At 40.8% G+C, this 20,639-nt stretch overlaps 1 protein-coding gene across 1 annotated transcript; it reads right to left on the bottom strand.

The window, feature by feature from the left end:
• Positions 1-1,782: 1,782 nt before the first annotated feature.
• On the bottom strand, positions 1,783-13,162 carry slc38a2 (solute carrier family 38 member 2). Its single transcript, XM_063500865.1, has 16 exons — positions 12,820-13,162; positions 11,508-11,612; positions 11,311-11,389; positions 11,096-11,211; positions 9,484-9,557; positions 9,301-9,393; positions 8,407-8,482; positions 6,923-7,005; positions 6,586-6,644; positions 6,122-6,274; positions 5,943-6,022; positions 5,721-5,821; positions 4,358-4,482; positions 4,115-4,259; positions 3,920-4,017; positions 1,783-3,566 (listed from the first exon to the last, which is right to left on the bottom strand). The coding sequence occupies exons 2-16, from the start codon at positions 11,603-11,605 to the stop codon at positions 3,465-3,467; spliced, it is 1,482 nt and encodes a 493-aa protein (XP_063356935.1). The 5' UTR covers positions 11,606-11,612; positions 12,820-13,162; the 3' UTR covers positions 1,783-3,464.
• Between the last annotated feature and the right edge of the window lie 7,477 nt (positions 13,163-20,639).

Raw genomic sequence — 20,639 nt, 5'->3', positions numbered from 1 at the left:
ATATAAATACAGAGACATATATAAATACAGAGTATAAAAAAGGGATAAATAGAATAAATAGGAATAAGAATGCAAGGGAATTGCACATTTCACGTATTGTGAGTCTATTGCACCGTTGGATATTAACAAAAAGTGTTGCACAGTGAAAAGGCACTACAGTCCTCCCCCCTCCTTTGTCCTCCTGTTTCCCCTCCAGAGAGGAGTTAAACAGTTTGATGGCGTGTGGGACAAAGAAGTTTTTAAGTCTGTTGGTTCTTGTCTTTGGGAGAAGCAACTTGTCCCTGAACAGACTCCTCTGGTTGTGTATGGCCGTGTGCAGAGGATGCCCAGCATTGTCCATAATGTCCAGCAGTTTCTTTTGTGTCCTTTTCTCTGCCACTGTCACCAGAGTGTCCAGCTTCATGCCGGCCACAGAGCCAGCCTTCCTGATCAGTTTTTCCAGCCTGGATGAGTCCTCCTTTGCTGTGCTGCTCACCCAGCACACCACAGCATAGAACAGTACTCCAGCAACCACAGACTGGTAAAACATCCTCAGGAGCTTCCTGCAGATGTTGAAGGACCTCAGCCTCCTGAGGAAGTACAGTCTGCTTTGGCCTTTTTTTATACAGGTGCTCTGTGTTGCATGACCAGTCCAGCTTGTTGTCCACCCACAGCCCGAGGTACTTGTATGCGTTGACCACCTCCACCTCCTGTCTCTCTATCTGAACTGGCAGTGGACCTGGTCTGGACCTCCCGAAGTCCACAACCAGTTCCTTGGTCTTTGAGGTGTTGAGTTGACCAGCTGTCAAAGGTATTCTTGCATCAGAATGAAGTTTCTGCCCCTTAAAACTATGCAGCGTACACACCCCACAAATCCTGAAATGAAGTCTCAACAAACTTGCATAGCTTCAGTAAAACAAGTTGCAGTGAAAAACTCGTCTTCCTTGGCCTACACACACGCACACACACACTGAGAGAGTGCTTAAGCCAACTGAATTGGTGCCATGGATGAACCTCGGTGTCTGATCCTTGGAGCACAAAGTCAACCTCCGTCAGCTTGGGGGCAGCATTGTCAAGCTGGCGTTTCAGATCTGCAGAAATCTTTCTCTGGAGAAATAAACTAAAACTCGAAATTATCTGAGCCCATTGCTTCATTTTTAAAAGACAGCAGAGTTAAAGTTGTCTCCATGTGAACAAACACTCACTTTGTTAAATACTAAAGAATCTGAAAGACGTGTGTGTGTTTTAACTTTTCTTTTATTTGAATTAAACACTGCCTCCTACAGGCATTGATTGGCTTACATTTCTAAAACAAAGCCCTCAAAGGTACTTTTTGCAAATTGCAACTAAAACTTCATCCACCAGTGGGCAGTGTTTTTAATTTTTTAAATGGCTTTTGCTGTTTTTTTGGGGGGGGGGGTTTGATTTTTTTTGACAGATTTTGTTCTTCTTATTTTTCTTTTTTTTTAGCTGCACTTTTCCCCTCATGAAGCTTTTCCTTTTCTCACACTGTTGTAAATAAAAATGTATTTTCATTGATAATAAAGTTTACATTGACCTGCTGCACCATCTTATGGTGCAGAATGGCATTACAGCAAAATATGGCCTGGCTCTAAGCCGAACCTGGTCTCTCTCTTTAGCATGGTGCATAGGTGTTTTGGACATAAAAAAACTAAAGATAGTAGTTCTTCCACATTCTGTTGTTGGCTTTAGCTTGGAGGGTTTTTTAGGTTCTTAGGCCACAAGTCAAAAAGACAAAACAAAAAACCAGCCCGACAGAGGACAAGAAAGAGTGTTCACAGCTCAAGTTACCATTTGTCTTTGATTTATTTGGACAGTAATTACAGGATATACATAGTGTTTCATTGAAACAACAGTGTAACACTGGTGGGCAAAGCTCTCTTTGCTCCTGAGGTCAAGAGATGGTTGACGTACTCTCAAGCGGAGATGTGCAGAAACAACATTTTGCTGTGTTTGTGTTCAGGGGCCAAAAAGGAAAAGAAGACTGATACCGCTCAACAACGGGGCTTTTACACAGTTCCTAAACGAGAATTTCAGTCAGTCTTAACGGAGATGAACCGCTGAAGCTCCGATGCACTGAAACAAATTCGGTATTAACCACCTTGGGATTTGTTTTGTTTTACAGCTCCAATACAACATTGTACAAAAAAAAAGCATATTTACAGGTGAACTCAATAGATATATATATATATATATATATACACATATACATGTACACGTACAATATTATATAAATATAGTAAAATATTTTAAATTACATTGATTTCACGGTCTTCCATAAATAGATGACAACATTTCGGTGACGTGTGAATGTTGGAAGCACAGTGTGCCATCTACGACAGGCTCTCCGCTCGGTGGGAAGGAATCCGCACCGAGCTCTCTTGTTCGTTGGTGTTTGGTTGAAGGTGTTCAAGAGCGCAACCTGTTTTTAGTTGTTTCTTAGTTTTTTTTTTTGCAAGTTTAACAGGTATCTTATAACCACAGCATGTGGTCAAAATTCAAAGTATTCTCCCATAAAGAAAAAATTTCAAGTTTCCCACAACCCCTGAGTGGGGGAAGTGGAACCGGGAGGCTCGCAGGCCTTCTCAAAGCAGTAGTGTCGTCGCTGCGCAGACCTTCAGCAGGTTATAAAGACTAAATACAGTTTCAGGAGAGACCTCACGCAAGAACCTCTGCAGCGCCCAGTGCTGGGTTTGAAAGGGCAGGTTCTGTTGAGTGATGCACAGTTTTACAAGGAAAGCTGACACTGTTAGCAAGGTTGCAGAGACTTGGTACAAATACTGAAATAGGCTGTGTTAGGCCTTGCCTGTGAAAACTGACAAGTGTGCTGATTTTAAGTGCTTTTCACTATATAATTATGCTTTACAAACACAGTTTTGGCAAAGTTAAAAAAAAAGAAAAGCTGTTGTAAGAAACGTAACTAAGAAGGTTAAACTTTCAAGTCTGTTCCCACTTGTCAGGATTTGGAAAATTCACAAGGTTTTTCTTTTGTTTTGTCAGCAGGATCTATTGTTGCCGAGCTCAGAGGACACAGTTGCAGCGTACCTGAGCGTAAGCTCTATTTTGAACTCTATGACTATTTCTTCTGTGGCGTGAGGCACGTTAAAAGAATTTTGTTTTCAGCTGTACCTTTAGTAACTATTCAAAAATAAAAGCGAAACAAAGCCCCATACCTCAAACTATCAAAACACGAAGAATAAAAACGAGCAAAAATGACAATGAAAAAAGTTGCAATCAAAAGAGGAACAAACAAAAAAAAAAAAGTAAAACGCCGACGTTGTGGTCTATCACAGCATACTGTACAAAGTTCAGATACATTCTCTTGGAATGGCATGGTCCGTCGCTCAGCGAGTCAATGCTGAACATGAAGTGAGTTCTTGTGTTTTTCTTTGTTTACAATAGGTTTGATGTTGGTTTACAAGGGTGTCGAAGAGCCAGCAGCACACAGCAGGAGAGCTGGAGGTTTAGTGTCCGCTGTCGCTTGTGGCGTTCTTGATCCAGTCCAGGATGATGAGGGTCATGCTGCCAAACATGACCACGATACCGAGAATGAGGAAGACTAATGCCTAGAGAGGAAAATAAAATCACAGTTAGCTAATGTGTTCATTCACACCAAGTTAAATGAAACCTTTCACAGTTCAACAAATGTGTAATTTGTTGTCTTTAACAAATTAGCTTAGCAATGCGGAAGACTTTAGCTTAGCAATGCAGAAGATAAAGCTCATTTGTTGCACTATTTTTGTTATCCTTTAGTTAAAAATATGAGAATTAATGAAAAAACATAAGATTAGAGTGTTTGCTTAATATGAAGTTAAACTAAAGGGCTAATAACTGCAGCTACAACCATATCCAATACTTGGCAAGGAAACAAATAAGTGTAAAGTTCCAAAACTGTTCATTTCATCGAACTTCATCTTACCCCGATCTTTTGCGGAGACTTCATGGACTCTTTCTTGACCAGTCTGATGTAGAAAGCTGAAGGCAGGATGAAGATGAGCATGGCAGCAGCAGAAGCGCCTGACAGAGTAAAGATATTTGGCATTTTAGTCACAATCCTTTCTTTTACTGTTGCTTTTTAAGATGTTATTACAATATCTTGTATGCAGACACATACCTATAAAGCCAAAGATGTCCCTGATGGTGGGAACGAAAATAACCATGGCATTTGTGCCAGCCAGCAAGAACACAGTGATGGTAATGTGGCGAATCCAGCTGAATCCCTTAGAAGGACACAGGAGGTGGTTGACAGTGGTACGAATCTGCACAATGAGAGAGACACAGGGAGGTTATTCCACATGACCTATTATTTGTAGTAATTCACATTTTAGAATCTCTGTGACATTTTTTTCAAACTTACAGGGAAGAGGACAACAGGGACAGTAAGGGTGACGGCGGTCAGCACGGCCAGACGGACAATCAACAGGAGCACATCAAACTTGTAGACCCTGGTGTAGGTATGCAGCAGCTCATCTCCCACGTGCTCTATAGAGAAAGACAACAGATGTCCTCCACTTAAGTCAGGGTTAAAGTCATCTACTCATCTAATGGACTGTACATGAATAACTAATGGTTAGAACCTGACACCATTTTATAAATTAAATTTTCACAAAAATGTAAATTTGCATTGTTAGTCAAAGATTTTTTATTATGAAGTTCTATAAACGTAAAGTAAGTAAAACCTTATATATTATATCACCCATATTTATATGTGTATATGTGCCATTAGGATTAATAGCATAAAAATTAGCTTCATGACAAGCTAAATTCCGCTTTCATATCTTTGCAATCAGTATAAAGCTGGGAGTAGCTGCTAATTAGCTTATCTTAGTATAGTAATTTGGTTACACACTATTCATGTTTTTAAGAATCTGTACTACATAAATAGTAAAATAATGAGAAAAATGCTCCGTTTTTTGGGGTCTAGTTTTTACATTTTTCTTTGCCTTAAGCTGTGTGCTTATTCAGATTTTTTAAATTTTCCCTATTTAAAATTTATGTTCCACATAATAAACATGTAGCCAAGTGGCTTAAGTAAACAGCAAGCTAAGCTAACTGAAACAATGGTTTGCTAACCCTTGTGCTTTTACAAAGGTTTGCAGGTTGACATTATCATGCACAGCAACAAAAAGCATTTTGTTTCATTTTAAACACCCTGTTATGATATTTTAATGTAAAATAAGTGTTTTACTAGAACAAAAAAGCAAATTTTTTGTTACATGTATATTTAAGCAAAAGAGGTTTACTTCCACACACCACCTAAATTCTTTGGCGACTTCTATGTTGTTTTAGGAGTATTTAAGTAGGTCAAACAAATATCATTTCGCAATGTCGACTCATCCCGACTACAAACTGGTAGGGGGGGGCACGCCACACTGTCACAGTTTTCACTATCACTCTCTTGTGTAACTGCTGTTAAGTTCCAGGAACATTTCTTGGTGGTCTATCAGTTGTTTTTGTCATGACGCGCGGGAACACAAACATGCTAGCACACTGCTCAGTGGCATCAGGTGGGTTTTTTCACAGTCTTGCATAACTACTGTTCCTGAAAGTTTCTCGCTTAACCTTAGATGACAGAGCCCATTTAACATTTCGTATAACTTCTTGTGAACTGGTATAGGTGTGTGTTGACATTAACTGCCTCAAGAAACTAAATTTGGTTACATTTTTTCCCCACGTAAAAAATTTGTGTACATATTTACATTTTTCCTGTCTTGACTTACGGTTAAAAGTCAGGTATCCGAAAAGGGCAGCCAGCAGGTACATGATGAACATAGCCAGGAAAGAAACATTGGCGACATTCTGCATCTTCCTGCGGGAACGGCTGTTCAGCAGAGAGTTGAAGACATGTTTTATTTAGACAGCAGACAAAAATGACAGTAAAAAAGTTGTAAATTGTGTTTTATATGTCAGGGAAATTTAAAAAGATGGCAGTGTATACTCACTCTTTGAGCTCGTCGTACATGGGCAGGATGGCGGGGTGGCACACAAAGGCGAAAGTAATAATAGGGACAGCATAAACAGTCTAGGGAGGTAAAAAAAATTAATTAATAACTGACGTTTAAACAGTAAAAATGATTCCATTATGGTTTATTTCAGTTCTACAGATGTTCTAAGTCTTTACCTGTGAGTTGACGATAAAGTATTTTGGCTTGCAGGTGTCCTCGTCAGAAGTATTGTCGCTGTGTAAGCTGTGTGAGATGTTCAACAAATGAGTCGAGTTGTCGTCGTGAATGTCAGGGAGAGGGCATGGGATCTGGAACTTTTTGATGATCACCTTGAAGGAGCAGAGAGCATATTTCCCATTTTAGCTCCTTATTGTAAAGAAGCAAAGGTTCATTAAAACCACATTTACAGCATGATCAGAAACAAAGACTTGACTGTTGTTGTGCTGTCCTGTTTCACTATTAAATGAATTCATTTGACTACATTTTTAAAACAAAGGAATCCCGCTCTGTTGTGTAGGAGGAAGGGATTTCACTGGAAGACTGAAACTCAATTGGCAAAACAAGAACAGGCATTTGCCAAAGGATGTGCATAAAGGATGTACGCTAACATGAGGAATGAGGAAAGGTGTGTCATACTCACCACAATCAGAAAAAAGACCATGCACAGCAGTGACAGACCACTTGTGTAACCAAGGTAACCTGAAAGAGTGAAAAACACAATCATTAGTGATGCCCTCCTTTATCACGTCACGCTACGCTATTAAGATTTTAAAGCTTTTGAGATCTTGCACGTGTGCAAGTGCGTCACTGACTTTGAGCCCAACCCTGTTCAGAAATGCATCTGACTCACAGCACCCACCCACAAAACACACACACACACACACACACACACACACACACACACACACACACACACACACACACACACACACACACACACACACACACAAACACACACACACACACACTTTCCTTACCTAAGTTCTTTAGCAGCGACAGGGGCAGGATAATGGCAACACTAACCAGCAACACCAGGTAGTCACCGTTGACGTACCATTGCCTGAAATACAAGACAGAGCATGTCAGTGTTAGCTAATGGAGATCACCAATGAATCATCATGTAGGTAAAGATTTCTGTAGCTGTATTAAAGGGGCAACACAGGTTGTTTTGCAGTGTTCTACTGTGAAATCTACTGTCAATGAGTTAGAATTTTTTCTTAGTCTTATCGTCTTTCTTGTGTATATCTTGCATATTAAGAAGCTTTGATCTTATCACAAACTGATGAACCAGGACCACAAGTAATTTAATTAGCTCCGTGATGCCGAAAGCAGCACGCTGAATCTACTTTCCTGTGAAATCCTCTGCAGCTTTTAGGGCTGATCAAACCTCTCAGCTGCTGCTCTGACACGTCTTGCCAGGCCTCTACGCGCTAGCTGACAAGAACTGGCCTCCGCAAGCATGACTGCATAGCTTACAAAAATAGACGTAACAAAGCGGCACAGAGGAGAGCGAACTACATCAATTTTTTAAACTCGAAGCTGGGTGGCGGTGAGATCATCCCGCGCTCCATCTCTGTGCGGCACCAGCTGCATTTTCTAAAAGGGCTCTTTGAAAGAGCCGCTCAGAAAGACAGAACACTGTCCGTCCATTTAAAAACAGCCAGACAGTCCTCCTACACATCCCGCCTGTGCTCCAAGCAGAGCGACAAAGGCGCTGCTTCACCTTCCCCGACACTCAGCACTTGAAAAACAACTGGCAGCCATTTTGCTTAACATGTCCACCTCGAGTGCTTCTTTCGGGCATTCCGGTTCTCTTTCATTCCTTCTGGGAATTTCTTTTTTCACCAACACCAACACCTCACTTTTGTAGTCTTAGTGCAACCAGCAAACATTCCTATTGGGGCGAGTAAACCATGCTGTATTGACATTTAGTCTACATCTTTGGCTGCACTACAAATGGTCTGGTGGTCTGATCTGAACCACTACCAAAATCGAATCAGATGTTCCTTGGACAGAGGCCAGCTTGACTGATTTGTCCTCAGATTTCTTGGAAATAAGTCTACAACCTCCAGGTTCATCATTTGATTTGTTAAAAGTATTTATATAAGTAATGTGCCAGTTTCAGCAGTGTTTCTTGTGTTAGGTGAAATAAAGCAGTGAAACATGAAAAAGAAAGAAATTGCTAGTATTACTATAAAGCTTGAAAATTCAAAGCCACCAAGCAGAGCGTTTAGCTGCTAGTGGAGCCATCCAGCAGTGTTTGTATGACTTTCCCCTCTTCATGTAAACACAGCTTATGTTTGTTTACAAGAAAACACCACACGGTGCCTTTAAAGAGGTCACGTTGGCTGGTTTGAGGCGCTGTGTCTGTTGGAACGGTGCGCACAGACATTCAGTCATTTCTAACTTTTCCAGACCTGCGTTTGTGTGTGGAAGCTGCTAAAATATCAAAGTCACTCACTCGTCGTTGGCTCCTGTGAAAGCTTTTATAACGGTGGGCAGCTCGTATTTCACGATGTAGAGGTAGCTCGACATGGCTGTTGGGGAAAAAACAGAAAAACAAAAAACAACAGCAGTTAGCACATTTTCAGAATCAGAATCAGAATCAGAATCGTGTTTATTGGCCAAGTATATGTGCAGACAAATACAAGGAATTTGGTTCCGGTAGATGGTGGCTCTCAAGCACAGCAATGTAAAAACACACACACACACACACACACACACACACACACACACACACACACACACACACACACCTATATGTACATTACGCATGCATACACATACATACACAAAGCTGTGTGAACCAACTATAAATAACTAAACTTATGTACATAAAATACAGAAATGAAATGAGGTGGAATGAATACTACAGAATGTACATAAGGTGCAGTTGCAGTCTGGCAGTGGGAAGTGGGAAGCAGTGTGACAGGTCAACTGTTTAGGAGGGAGATGGCGAGGGGAAAGAAAGTGTTCCTGTGTCGGGTGGTCTTGGTTTGCAGGCTTCTGTACCGTCTGCCAGAGGGCAGCAGGTCAAAAAGTCTGTAAAAGTCCTGTAAAACCGTGGGAGAAAAAAGAAAAGGAGGAAACTCTGCCATAAAAATAGCGAGCTCTAATATTTGGCAAGGGGCTCAGATGTTCCAAAGAAAAGAATCACGGCATGCTTGTAAAATGACTCAAGGTTTTACTGGAAGCTACAAAAAAAACCCAAACAAGCTGGTTTCCATCAACCAAGGTTTCCCCCCGTGCCTCCCCCCTCTATGCTCTCATTGCAGACACAGAGGAGCAGTGTTTTAGCTTTCTGAGTGAGCACATGTTGGATCTATTACAGTTACGTAACATTCATTTTTCTTACCTCCAATGTTCTGCATGGTGATGGAGAGGGAGGCTGCGAGTTTCCCCGGTGTCCCGAAGGCTTTGTAACCCAACTGCTCGTACACCAGTGCGCCTAAATACACAAAGAATTGTGGATTTAGAACAATAATATTTTTAAAAAATACACATTTGGCATTTGGGGATGTTTGTCTGATAGACTTACCCCCTTCATTGGCCGTCTTCAGCAACAAGTGAACAGAATACAAGGAGAAGATGGCGACAGACGCGAGAAGAATCCTGTAAACAGACAAGGGAGAGCTTTAGCTGTATGTTTACCTGCGACTTTGATATAATTAGGAGATTTAAAAAAAGAAAAGCAGAAAAATCAACGATGTTCTGATCAAGGCTGAAGTGCTGAACATGGGCCTTTGAAGGCCAGTTGAATGACAAATGTATTTTCCTGACTGGTGAACAAACACATTGACATTTGGCTGACGTGAAGGTCACATATTGCTGTGCTGGGTCTACTGATCATGTCTCACATCCCTTCTCTCTTGTGATGGCTCAGATCTCGTGTGTTTTGGGAGAATTTGCCGTTAGGACGATTTCTGCACCAAGAGCAAAGTGTCAGTAGCTTTAGTGTTTCCTTCGAGACCTGAGCGTGTGCAAGTTTGCAATCTGCCTTGTCAAAAACAAACCCAGAACTCTAAGTTCTTTGAGTCACAAGCAGCATCAGCAGGAATGCAAAGGACGAAAGGTTTCCCTGCCCCTAGGATGCTGCAGAGGCAGCACTGTACACTCTGTGTTATTAATAGTTCAGATGAAAGTAAATCTCTTGGCCTTCTGAGACTTGTCTTTGATAAATGCAACGTTCAGCTGTGTGTCCAGCTGCTTTGGTGGCTGCTCGTCTGTCTATGACGTCCTTATTCTGTCTCATCTCAGTTTGCAAAGGCTTGATCTGCTTTACTAGCACTAGACAGTACTTCAGCATATAAACACAGAGACATAAGGAGCAGGTAGTCAGCTGGGTAGGAGCCATTAGGTGTTTGTAATCCCCAGCTTCCTGCAGATGCAGGGATCAGACTGGTCAGCTGGAGCTCCATTCATGATCTCCTGCAAGCGTACATTATCTCTCCATTTACGTAACTCGTGCGTGGAGCAGCAGGATTACCTCGACTTAGCTGCTTTTCCTGCCACTCCCTTTTGTTTCTGGACTCTAAAAAATATTTGATTTTTCTTTTTTTTGGACCCAATAATCTGATTTCTTTCAGTTGGTTGCTGACAGGCTGATTGTGAAAAGTTCCAGCAGATGCTGCCAGCGTGAGTGAGAAACAGAGGGCTAAAAAGGAAAAATTAAGAAATGCAGCACGCGGCTGATGCAAGGTGGCTTCAGTGTTTCCACACACACAAATAATGTGCTGAATAACCAGCAGGGGGCACTATCACTCACAATGAGATGCACTTTAAAAAAAATCTCAAGATTGCTGGTACTTCAGCTGAGCAACATTTGAACAATTGTAAACTTTCAACCCTGGCTCTCAGGGTCGAGCAGCTGCATAAAGGACACATAAACACTCTGCTGGCGGCGAAAAGTCGCCGTGCAGAGATGCTCTACAGCACAAGCTGTCACACCAACGCAACAGACAAAGCCATACCTGCCCGTGCTCGTCTGAGCTGAATGCGGATTATGAAATAAAAACACACCAGTTCTGAGTCATGCTTATTTGGTTTTCTTTACATCTTAACCTCTTGACTCTGGTGTTAGCTTAAGGAGTTTCTTTGTTTGTTTCCTATTGCCTCTTTCTATTGGATAGATGTAAGTAATAGATGCTTACACAAACAGGGCGATACCAGTGTTGGCCATGGCAAAGGACAGACCCAGGATGCCACTGCCCATGATGGCGTTGCCCAGGTTGAAGACGGACATGCCAAAGGAGGCACTACCCTGGTGCTGTGGAAAAGACGCAGGACGGTTAGGACAAGATGAGACATCACATCACTGGTTAAAGGAGAAAGATAAATGTGCTGGAGGAAAAAGAGAAGCTCTTACAGATTCAGTAGCATACTTCTTCTTGCCCGTGTGTTCAGGGAGGAAGTTTTGGCACTCTGCGTCAAAATCGGGGTATTGGCTTTAAAAGAAAAGAGAAGAATCAAGAGTTATTTTTGTAAAGTGTGGTTTATACCATGTCTAGTTTTCAGTTCTTAAGTATATATTTTTCACTATAGTGTGTGTGAAGTGAGCCTTACCCATCCAGTGGCACCTTCTTTGGGCATGGGTATTCACTGCTGTTTGAGCTGCTGCTGTCATCTTCTGGAGCATTGTTGAAATCTCTCATCTCGGGCATTTTAAAGCTAAAAAAAATAAAATAAAAAAGGTTATTTTAACTGTTAATTAACTGTATTTCTTATATTTCTGTATACTGCGTCATTTCCTCAGTCTTTTCCCCCCATTTCTAGCTGTGCGCGTTCACGTTGCCTTGAGAATAATCAATATTATAGTGGCTCCGCCGCAGCGTTACTCAGGAATCTGAGACCACGTGACCATGCTTTAGCTACGGCGGAGTCAGATGAGGAAGAAGAGAGGAGGGAGGAGGGGTGACGCACCGGCAGTGGAAAAATACCAGACCGGCATCACCCCAACTCTTCCATAGATACTGAATGGCACACACACATACAAAAGAAAAAAGCCGCAGTACACGCGGACAAATGTGACACTTTGCGCACATTTCCCCCTTAAAAATCGTTTTAAAATCTGGACTTTTCACTTTCCTTTTTCTTGAAACATCACATTTTAGAAACTGCCAATGAAACAAAAACGAGGTGACAATCAGACATAGCGGTCTAAATCGGGCATATAGTAAAATAACCTTCTTGGATGACTTTTACGCACATGAAGATCCAAACAGAGCCACAATGGCATTAAATGGTCAGAGCCATTTAATGCCATTATTCCCATGACCCGACCGGCTCCACTGGAAACAATGACACGTGTTGTCCCCTTATGGGCATGGCTCTCCCATTTTGCGCAGCGGCCGTGGCTCAGGCGCAGGGTTATCTTTAGAGCCTTTTCAGATTACACACAAGATACACTTTTCTATGTCTTCCATTTCGCACTGTGTGTGTTTTGTGATCTGTGTGGCAGTAAAAAGCCCGTGTCCTAATACATGCCCAGCACTGCAGCATCACTGTCAAGCGGACACTCCATTATTCATTTATTTGGATCAGGGCTAGCCTAATAAGAGAAAACGCCTCGGGATTCTCAGACAATGACATGTTATGAGTCTTTAGTGAGAGATCTGCACATGTACTGTGACAGGAAATCATTCTGTTTCACACTGATTAGCTTTTAACACCCGATAACAGACGATTTTTAATTTTTTAAAAATACCTCTCGTTAAAAATAAAAAGGTAAAGACATAAAATGTTGTAATAATGTGCAAACAGAAACTGTGCAGTGTGTTAAATCTTGTAAAGATTTGATTTTCTAAATTTCAAATACTGTTCCGCCCACATCCGCCAATTTTCCCTCTGACGATAACGAGAATGTCGACATTCTTACCTTTTGAAGGTGTCTTAGGATGCCTGAAAAATCCTTTCAGTAAGAAGAAAAAAACGTCCAGACGATTTCTTTACAAAAATCAGCTGATCCTTGAGAAGACTGAGGTTTTATATATATATATATATATATATTTACAAAGACTGAAATTTTAAATGAATGAATGAATGGGCCTATTAGTAGACCAGATGTGACTTTAAAAAGCAGAAACAGAAACAGGTCAAAGAGCAAAAAGATAAATAAACCGAAGCAAAAACGCGAAAAGAATTTCGATGTATTGACTATTTGAATCAAAGTCCAAGAAACGCGGCGCGCTCGGAGAGAAAACTCTGTTCTGCTAGAAAAAGGGGCGAGGGCTCTTCCTTTTATAGATGAACATTGCATCAGCCTAAACCAGCAAAGAGGGAGGAAGAGGGTGGAGACCTTTTACGCACAGTGACGTCGGTTTGTGTACAAACAGATTGACTTTCCCTCGCTGGAAAACCACGGGCGCTCTCTGATACATTTACAATAGTCAAACCACATAAACACTACACCAGTGCTACAGAACACACACAAATGTCTAAATCCGTGGATAACTAGGCTTTACTTTATTTTTTTATAGTAACATGTATATCAGTTCAGAATTTTCCATTTAAACGTTCTCATTACTTTTGTTTTATTTTATTTTTACTCTCAAGTAGCTCTACGCTGGAACTCTCTCATGGCTTTTTTGTGCGATTAGGATTGCTCTGTTTTGAAAGCAGAACTTGGCCTCGCTGAACCCCACAGATACACTGTGAAGCTAGTTAAACGCTTTTTAAAAAAATTAAGGTAAAGTGAAGACTCAGAGTGCACTCTGAGGGCCGGAGTGTCAGTCTAGATCAGGATGTGCGCGGAGCTTCAAAGCAGACCTCCCCGTCTGAAGGAGATTACGCACAAACGCCATCATGTGACGGTTATCCTGATCCTTATTCACGCTGCTGGCTCATCTTGCCAGGTCAGGTGTGTGTGTGTGTGTGTGTGTGTGTGTGTGTGTGTGGTGTATAATCTTCTACTGCTCGGGTTTCAAGTTTATTATTAATGCTGACTGAGAACAGTACAGTTTATGGTCTGGCCTTTGACTTACCTGTCAGATAAAACATTTCCTTCTGTTGCTACACTTCATTGTTACTACTACACTAACACCTCTGATAGTCATTATTACAATGCAATTCACTAGCATTGTGACTTTGTTTTTACTACCCCCATTATACTGTTGTCACACAACTACGACTGAAACTGCATTCGCTACTACTAGCTGCTACTGACTACTTGTGTTACTTCTATCTGCATTACTATTCTGCTTTTCCTGTGAATGCTACTTATAAACCTACTAAAAGTATCGGTTTTACCGAAGAATTAGTTTTATTAGTACAAGTTTTTTTTCCCTTTGTACCATTTTTTACGGTTATAAAAAAAAACCCCCAATAACAGTCCAAACAGAAGTCATATACAACACGTGGAAGGCAGTACTTGCATTAGCACTGTGCTGTTCACTACCCTCTATTTAGATTATGCTCACTGCTACAGTATTATCATTACTCTTACATGTGTTGGATTTTCAACTGTTTCTTCTGTCCTTCTCTTATTTGTTTAAACAGTATAAAGCAATAAACCCATAATCAGGCATGTGGTTACTGAGTGAGAGACGGGTGCAGTTCATCTTTAGTTATTCTCAAAGAAAATGTGAATTGGATTTAAAATTTCTTTTAGTCAATACACCCACTTAACGTCCCACTGACCTTTTTTGTGCTTTGTGCATTGTTTGGCTTTCCCCCCACTATCTCAATGGATTTGTTTTTACTCACTTTGGTTTTTTCATTTTCACCCACTGGGTTTGATCCCTTTGCAGCAGGAACCATGCTTATTGGTAAAGTTGGCGAGTTGGAATGACATCCCCGTCTTGCCAATGCCATAAGCCCTTAAATACGGCCCAAAGAACAACTCGTTCCAGAGGCTGTGAAGCAGCAACATTAACTGACGCCTAGAAGATGAGAACTGATTGTACTGATACAACTGTACCGCCAAACATTGATTAGCCGACCACATGCACGTCATATTCCAACCAACAGGTCAACAGCCAGCTCAATGACACCCTTCAATACATAACATACTAGAATATGCTAGTGAGGTTCAGAACCACACCTGGTGGGGTGTGGACAACATATCCATTACTACAAGATCTACTACCTGCATCAGTGCTACTCTCAGTAGTTCTTGTACTAGTACTACTTCTACCAGAGTACTGTTTCTATATATAAAACCACTAAATGTACTGATGCATGTGCAGAACTAGTTGTACTGTTAAAATTTATTAACGATTTTTGCCACAACATAAAGGTAGTAGTATTAATATGTGGTAAAAAGTAAAAAGTCCAAATAGAAGCATTGCAAGAAGTACACATACTAGTTGTAGTAGTGTTTGCAGCCCTTTACTTTTACTACTTCCATCTAATAGACACTTTGTACAGGTTATACTACTTATAAAATGAGTTACTACTATCTAATAGTCAAATTGTAATACCGCTATCAACTTTATACTATTCAATACAATTTAATTCAGTTGTATTTATATAGCACCAAATTACCAAAACAGTTCACTTGAGGTGCTTTTTATTCTAAGGTTAGGGCCCTACAGTGATGGAGGAGAAACCCCAGCAACTAAGCATTTGGCAGGAAGAACTCTCTTCTCTTAACAGGAAGAAACCTCCAGGAGAACCAGGCTCAGGGATAAGCACTTCCTACTATAACTACTTAACGTACAAAAAACATAGCATTATACCACTGCATTAACTGGACTTCCTACTGTTACTCTTAGCACCTTGTAGATTGTTTTTATTGGTAATATTACTTTTAAAACTGCTTATTACACCTTCTTGTGCTGTCTCATTGCCACCCAGTTGCTTACTCATATGGCTAATACTATTCATTGAACCATGACTATCAGTAATACAACTGAAATAATACAAGAGGTATTATTGGATTAAGATTAAGATTGGATTGCAACTACCAGCTGTGCAACATCTAACAATTTTTAGAAAAGGTATTGCCTGGATTTGTATTACTACTTATAATACTACAGTGACTACTGTGGATATTTTTAAACACAGTGTGCTGAGTGTGACTTCTGTTGGGAGTTGTCTGTGGTTATTTGTCCTCCCTTTAAAGTGGAATTAGAGGTCAACTTCAGGTTTTTATGGTTAAACATCTTCAGTGGAATTTAGTGATTCATGAAGCTGATCTGAATTGCAAAAAAAGGAACAAGTTGTCTGTAATACCTGTTTACAACAAGCAAAAAGCAAGTCCAGTGCGCAGTCAATGTCTCAGCTGGAGGGGAAATGTTAGGAGCAGCATGTAAAGAGATCTTTCTTCTCCTACACATTATGCAACGTTATTATCTCTTTACACCCTGAGCTGCTCTCCAATATGTTCATGGCCTCACATTTACTTTGGCTTTGTGATCTTGTGACACAAGTTTGAATTACACACATTCCACTTCTGTTAAGAGTGAACCGATTTACAGCCTGATGAGGGACACTGGGAGGGAATAAAAACAGCCTGTGAAAGCTGCAGCGAATTCGATTATCTAAAGCCACATTTTCAGTAAAAAAAGGCACAAAGCAGGAAAGCGACAGCTTAGTTTATTCTGGAAATGGGCATATACAAACATCCATGTATTCAGCTATTATTGACTGAAGTTGATTCCCCAGTCAGGTGTCATATTAGCCAAAACAGAGTCAGTCCCCCCAGACTTTATAAAAGACGGATCCAGCTACTGTGACGTCACACACTGGTTTGTGAAATTTTGAAGATTGGTTTTCAGCATTGCTATCTTGGTGTTTGGTGTTACTGGTCCTCTGGCTAGTGGCTTATCAAGGTGTTAGCCACTGATTGTCATGGTCCTGAGTTGTTCAGCCAGTTTTTGAGTTTGAACGACGCTTTAGTCGTTCCTTCGAATTTCTGAAATGTTTATGTTTTGTTTTTAGTATGGGAATGCCCCTTTCGAGTCCAGTCTGTCCTAGTCTCATCTCCATGTTTTGTTATATGTTCTGTCTGCCTGGTCATGCCCCCGTGTCTGTCTGATCTCTCAGTTCTCCATGACTTTCTGCATCTTGTCTTGTCTAGTTAATACGTCTGTAGTCAGCTGTGTTCGAGTCACTCCACCGTGTTTGTAATGCTGGTTCTTTTTGCTGCATTTTTAATAAATTATCTAACTAATATTATGGCTTTCTTTGTGGTACGGACTCACCCAAAACTTTAGATTTCAGTTTGGGTGAGTGAAATGCTAGAGTTGCATTAGTCTGTTACCAAATACTTATTATATGCATATCTGTACACAGTGTTTCCAACTTAGCGACCTTTTTTTTAACGAGTTTTCAGACCTCCTTAGCAACTTTTTTTCTAAAAAGCGACTAGCGACAAATCTGGTGACTTTTTCTGGTTTTATTGGAAACTTATTTATGACCACTTTTTGACGTGAAAGCGCGTATCACTCTTAGTCTGAACAAGCAGCGGGTGCTGCGGTGGGCACCTCGCCCGAGCTAAAGCGCTCACGGGCAGAGAATAGTCCTCCCCCAGCTGCTATCAGGGCAGGAGATGTTCACACCTATGCGGCCAAACTGCAAATGAATTGCGCTTGAACGAAGCCGCTGCTCCCGCACTGACTGTAACGCAGTCAGTTCTTCTTTTACTGTTATGTTGTTTTGTGGATCACAAGGTTTAAAACTACTTATAAACACACAGGCACAAAGTAACTCCACCAGAGTGCCTATTTCGGGTCACTTTTGCAGGTCCAAGGCCAGATAAAGGAGTAGGGTTGGAATTGTGACATTAACAAAACAATAATTGGTAAAAGAAATTTAATATGTAGTTCTAAATAAATTCTAAATACATTTAGGACATTTTTTACTCACTTTATGTCTCTTCCACGATGTTATTTTTTTCTCCTTCAACATAGGTTACAATTACATTAGCATGACCAATTATAGTCTGCCCCAGGGCAGCTGTGGCTACAACCGTATCTTGCCTCCACCAGTGTGTGAATGTGAGCGTGAATGAATAATGTCACTGTAAAGCGCTTTGGGTGCCTTGAAAAGCGCTATATAAATCCAATGCATTATTATTATTATTATTATTATACAAATTAGGCAATGACGTCATTTAGCAACTTCTAGCGACTTTTAGGACAGCCAATAGCGATTGTCCTTACTGAGGAGTTGGCAACACTGTCTGTACAGTGCACCAGTACTGTTTATGGATGCAGCTTGTTTATCAGGCTAGCTAGCTTGATAAACCAGCACTTTTCTATATAAAGTGACTTCTGTCTAAAAATAAAATAAAATAAATAAAAAGAAAGAAACAACATGCCAATCAGAAACTAAAACCGATGGGTAACATCACAGTGGTTAATAATGCTAAACCATTATGTTAGCATGATGGGTCTATTTAGCTGCTAGAAAGCAAAGGTTAGCATGCTACTGTCATTAGCTTAGCCAGCTACTAGTCTAAAATTACTCAGAGTTTTTTGAATTACTCACATTCCAAGATAATACAAGCTGCAAACTTCCATTTTTCTCCAACGTATTCCACTTGTACCCAGTGGTAAACAGGTAATGGTAAATTTTTGAATGCAACCGCTACAAGTGGGCCGAGTGTGTATACAGTAAAAAAACAAAATAGAGAGATGCTAGCTAAAACAGCTGCTGCGTCTCAATAATTTGTCTGACTCCATTCTATGACTTGTAGTTATCTATTACTTATCTGATAAAAAAATATAAAAGATATAGATGATATTTAGGTGTGGCTTGGTAGTCTGATCCCTGGCTGGTCAAGTCTGCATGGCAAACATTGGGGGCGAGATACTTACTCCAGTTTGCTCTCTGATGCATCCATCGGAGTATGAATGTGTTAAAATGTTAGATAGAAAGCACTTACATAGAAAAAGAATGAAAAAGTGCTTGTGTAAATGTGGTATGTTGTATAAAGACCTTTGAGTGCTCAGGTAGAGTAGAAGAGCGCTACATAAGAACCAGTCCATTTACCATAAAAACAATCAAATGTTTACAGTAATTTCCTTGTGAATGAAAGAGAAAGTGAACAAATATTCACACTCTCGGTGTAAAGACGAGACATTCATGAATGAAAGAACTTCTGCTGATGCTCTCACTCACTATTCTTCATAATCTCTTGTTCTCTCCCTCTCTCGCCCACACTCACACATTTGCATTCCTCTGCTCTCAGTCAAACAAGAATGAGACTGTGTGTGGCTTTCTGTGTGAGCCTTTGTTTGGGGCTTTGGCTCGACCCTGCAGGTCTAAGACGGATCAGGAAATTGAAGTGGGACAGAGGTGCTTTACCCCATCCAAAGACACTGACAAAAAACAAAAGAACACATGAAACAAGCATGTTATCATGTCAGGGACTGAATGACAGACTTGTTAGATTCCAGTGTGCAGTTATTCTCAAAGAAACCATAAATTGCAGGTTTGTCAAGCAGAATCTCCTGATTCACTTGTTTAACACTTTGTTGTTGCTTGTTTTTTCTTTGACTTACTGAACTTAAAAAAAAAACTTGGTCAGGTTTAGGAAGATTGTGGTTTGCATTAATTTTCTGGCTTTTATGCTGTTTGATAAATGATGAGCTGGGAGTGACAGTCATGTGTCTCTAATACAATAGAACACTTTGTACTAAATAAGCCGCTTCACTAGTATTTACAAAACAGAATTAAGTGACACCCCAGGGGAGAGAACTGACTGTACCAGCTGTATGAGCAACATTTATTTATTGACACGTTAGCCTTTATTTTTAAAGTGCACAGTAGAGTAGACAGGAAAGCAAAACCCAGGGCCCCGCTATGACCTTTTGGTATATGGGTACTTTGTAAGGCTGTTCTGGTTGGTTTGGTGTGGTGCCTCTGGATTGGCAGATATCGTGGTTGAAGAACACCGGACCAGCTCTTTATCCTTTCATGGTTTGTGGGAGTTAGCCCACTAGTGTTTTCGACTGTATGCCTCGGAATATCCTTTAGGCGTGCTTCTAAGAATGGGATAGCAGTGTCCAACATCCTCTGGGAATGAGTCTGACTTATTGCCGGCAATGCAGTCCAAGCCCTTGTAACGGTTGCACAGGGACCGAAAAGCTCTGGCCCATTGATACGAGCTTTTCAGTCCCTGTGCAACTGTTGCAAGGGCTTGGACCACATTGCCAGCAATAAGTCAGGCTCATTTTCGGTGGACGTTGGACACTGCTATCCATGGTGGAAGAATTCCACTCTAATGGCCTCAGAATGTCATCACTGCTTTTTGTGGATGATGTGGTTCTGTTTGCTTCATCAGGTGGTGGTCTCCAACTTACACTGGAGATTGTGGTGAAGAGAGCTGAGCGTAAAAGGAAAGGTGTCAATTTACCAGTCAGTCTATGCCTCCACTCACCTCTGGTCGCACGATTTGGGTAGTGACTGAAAGTATGCAGTTGTATAGATCCAGGACATCTGTCGGCTGGCCTGGGAATGCCTTGATGCTTCCCTGGATAAGCCGGTGGAGGTGGCTATGGGGCGGAGAAATTTTCTTTTAAGCAGAAAAAAGTGAGTGGATGGTCATCTTCCACTCACTTTCACAATGAGTAATGATGTCATTACTCATTGTCATTACCCAATGAGTAATGACATCTCCCATTTTCAATTACAATAATAAACAACTTCCTGTAAAAATATTAAAGTATAGTATAAGAGGTTTTAAAACTGAGGGACAGGGAACCTAAACAGGTGTGATAGGGACATCTCTGTGAAAAACAGGTATTTTTT

The sequence above is a fragment of the Pelmatolapia mariae genome, linkage group LG17 (assembly GCF_036321145.2).
Source record: "Pelmatolapia mariae isolate MD_Pm_ZW linkage group LG17, Pm_UMD_F_2, whole genome shotgun sequence".
NCBI classification, from domain to species: Eukaryota; Metazoa; Chordata; class Actinopteri; order Cichliformes; family Cichlidae; genus Pelmatolapia; species Pelmatolapia mariae.
The sequence above is the reverse complement of the archived record's forward strand: the minus strand, read 5'-3'. Positions and strand labels throughout refer to the sequence as shown.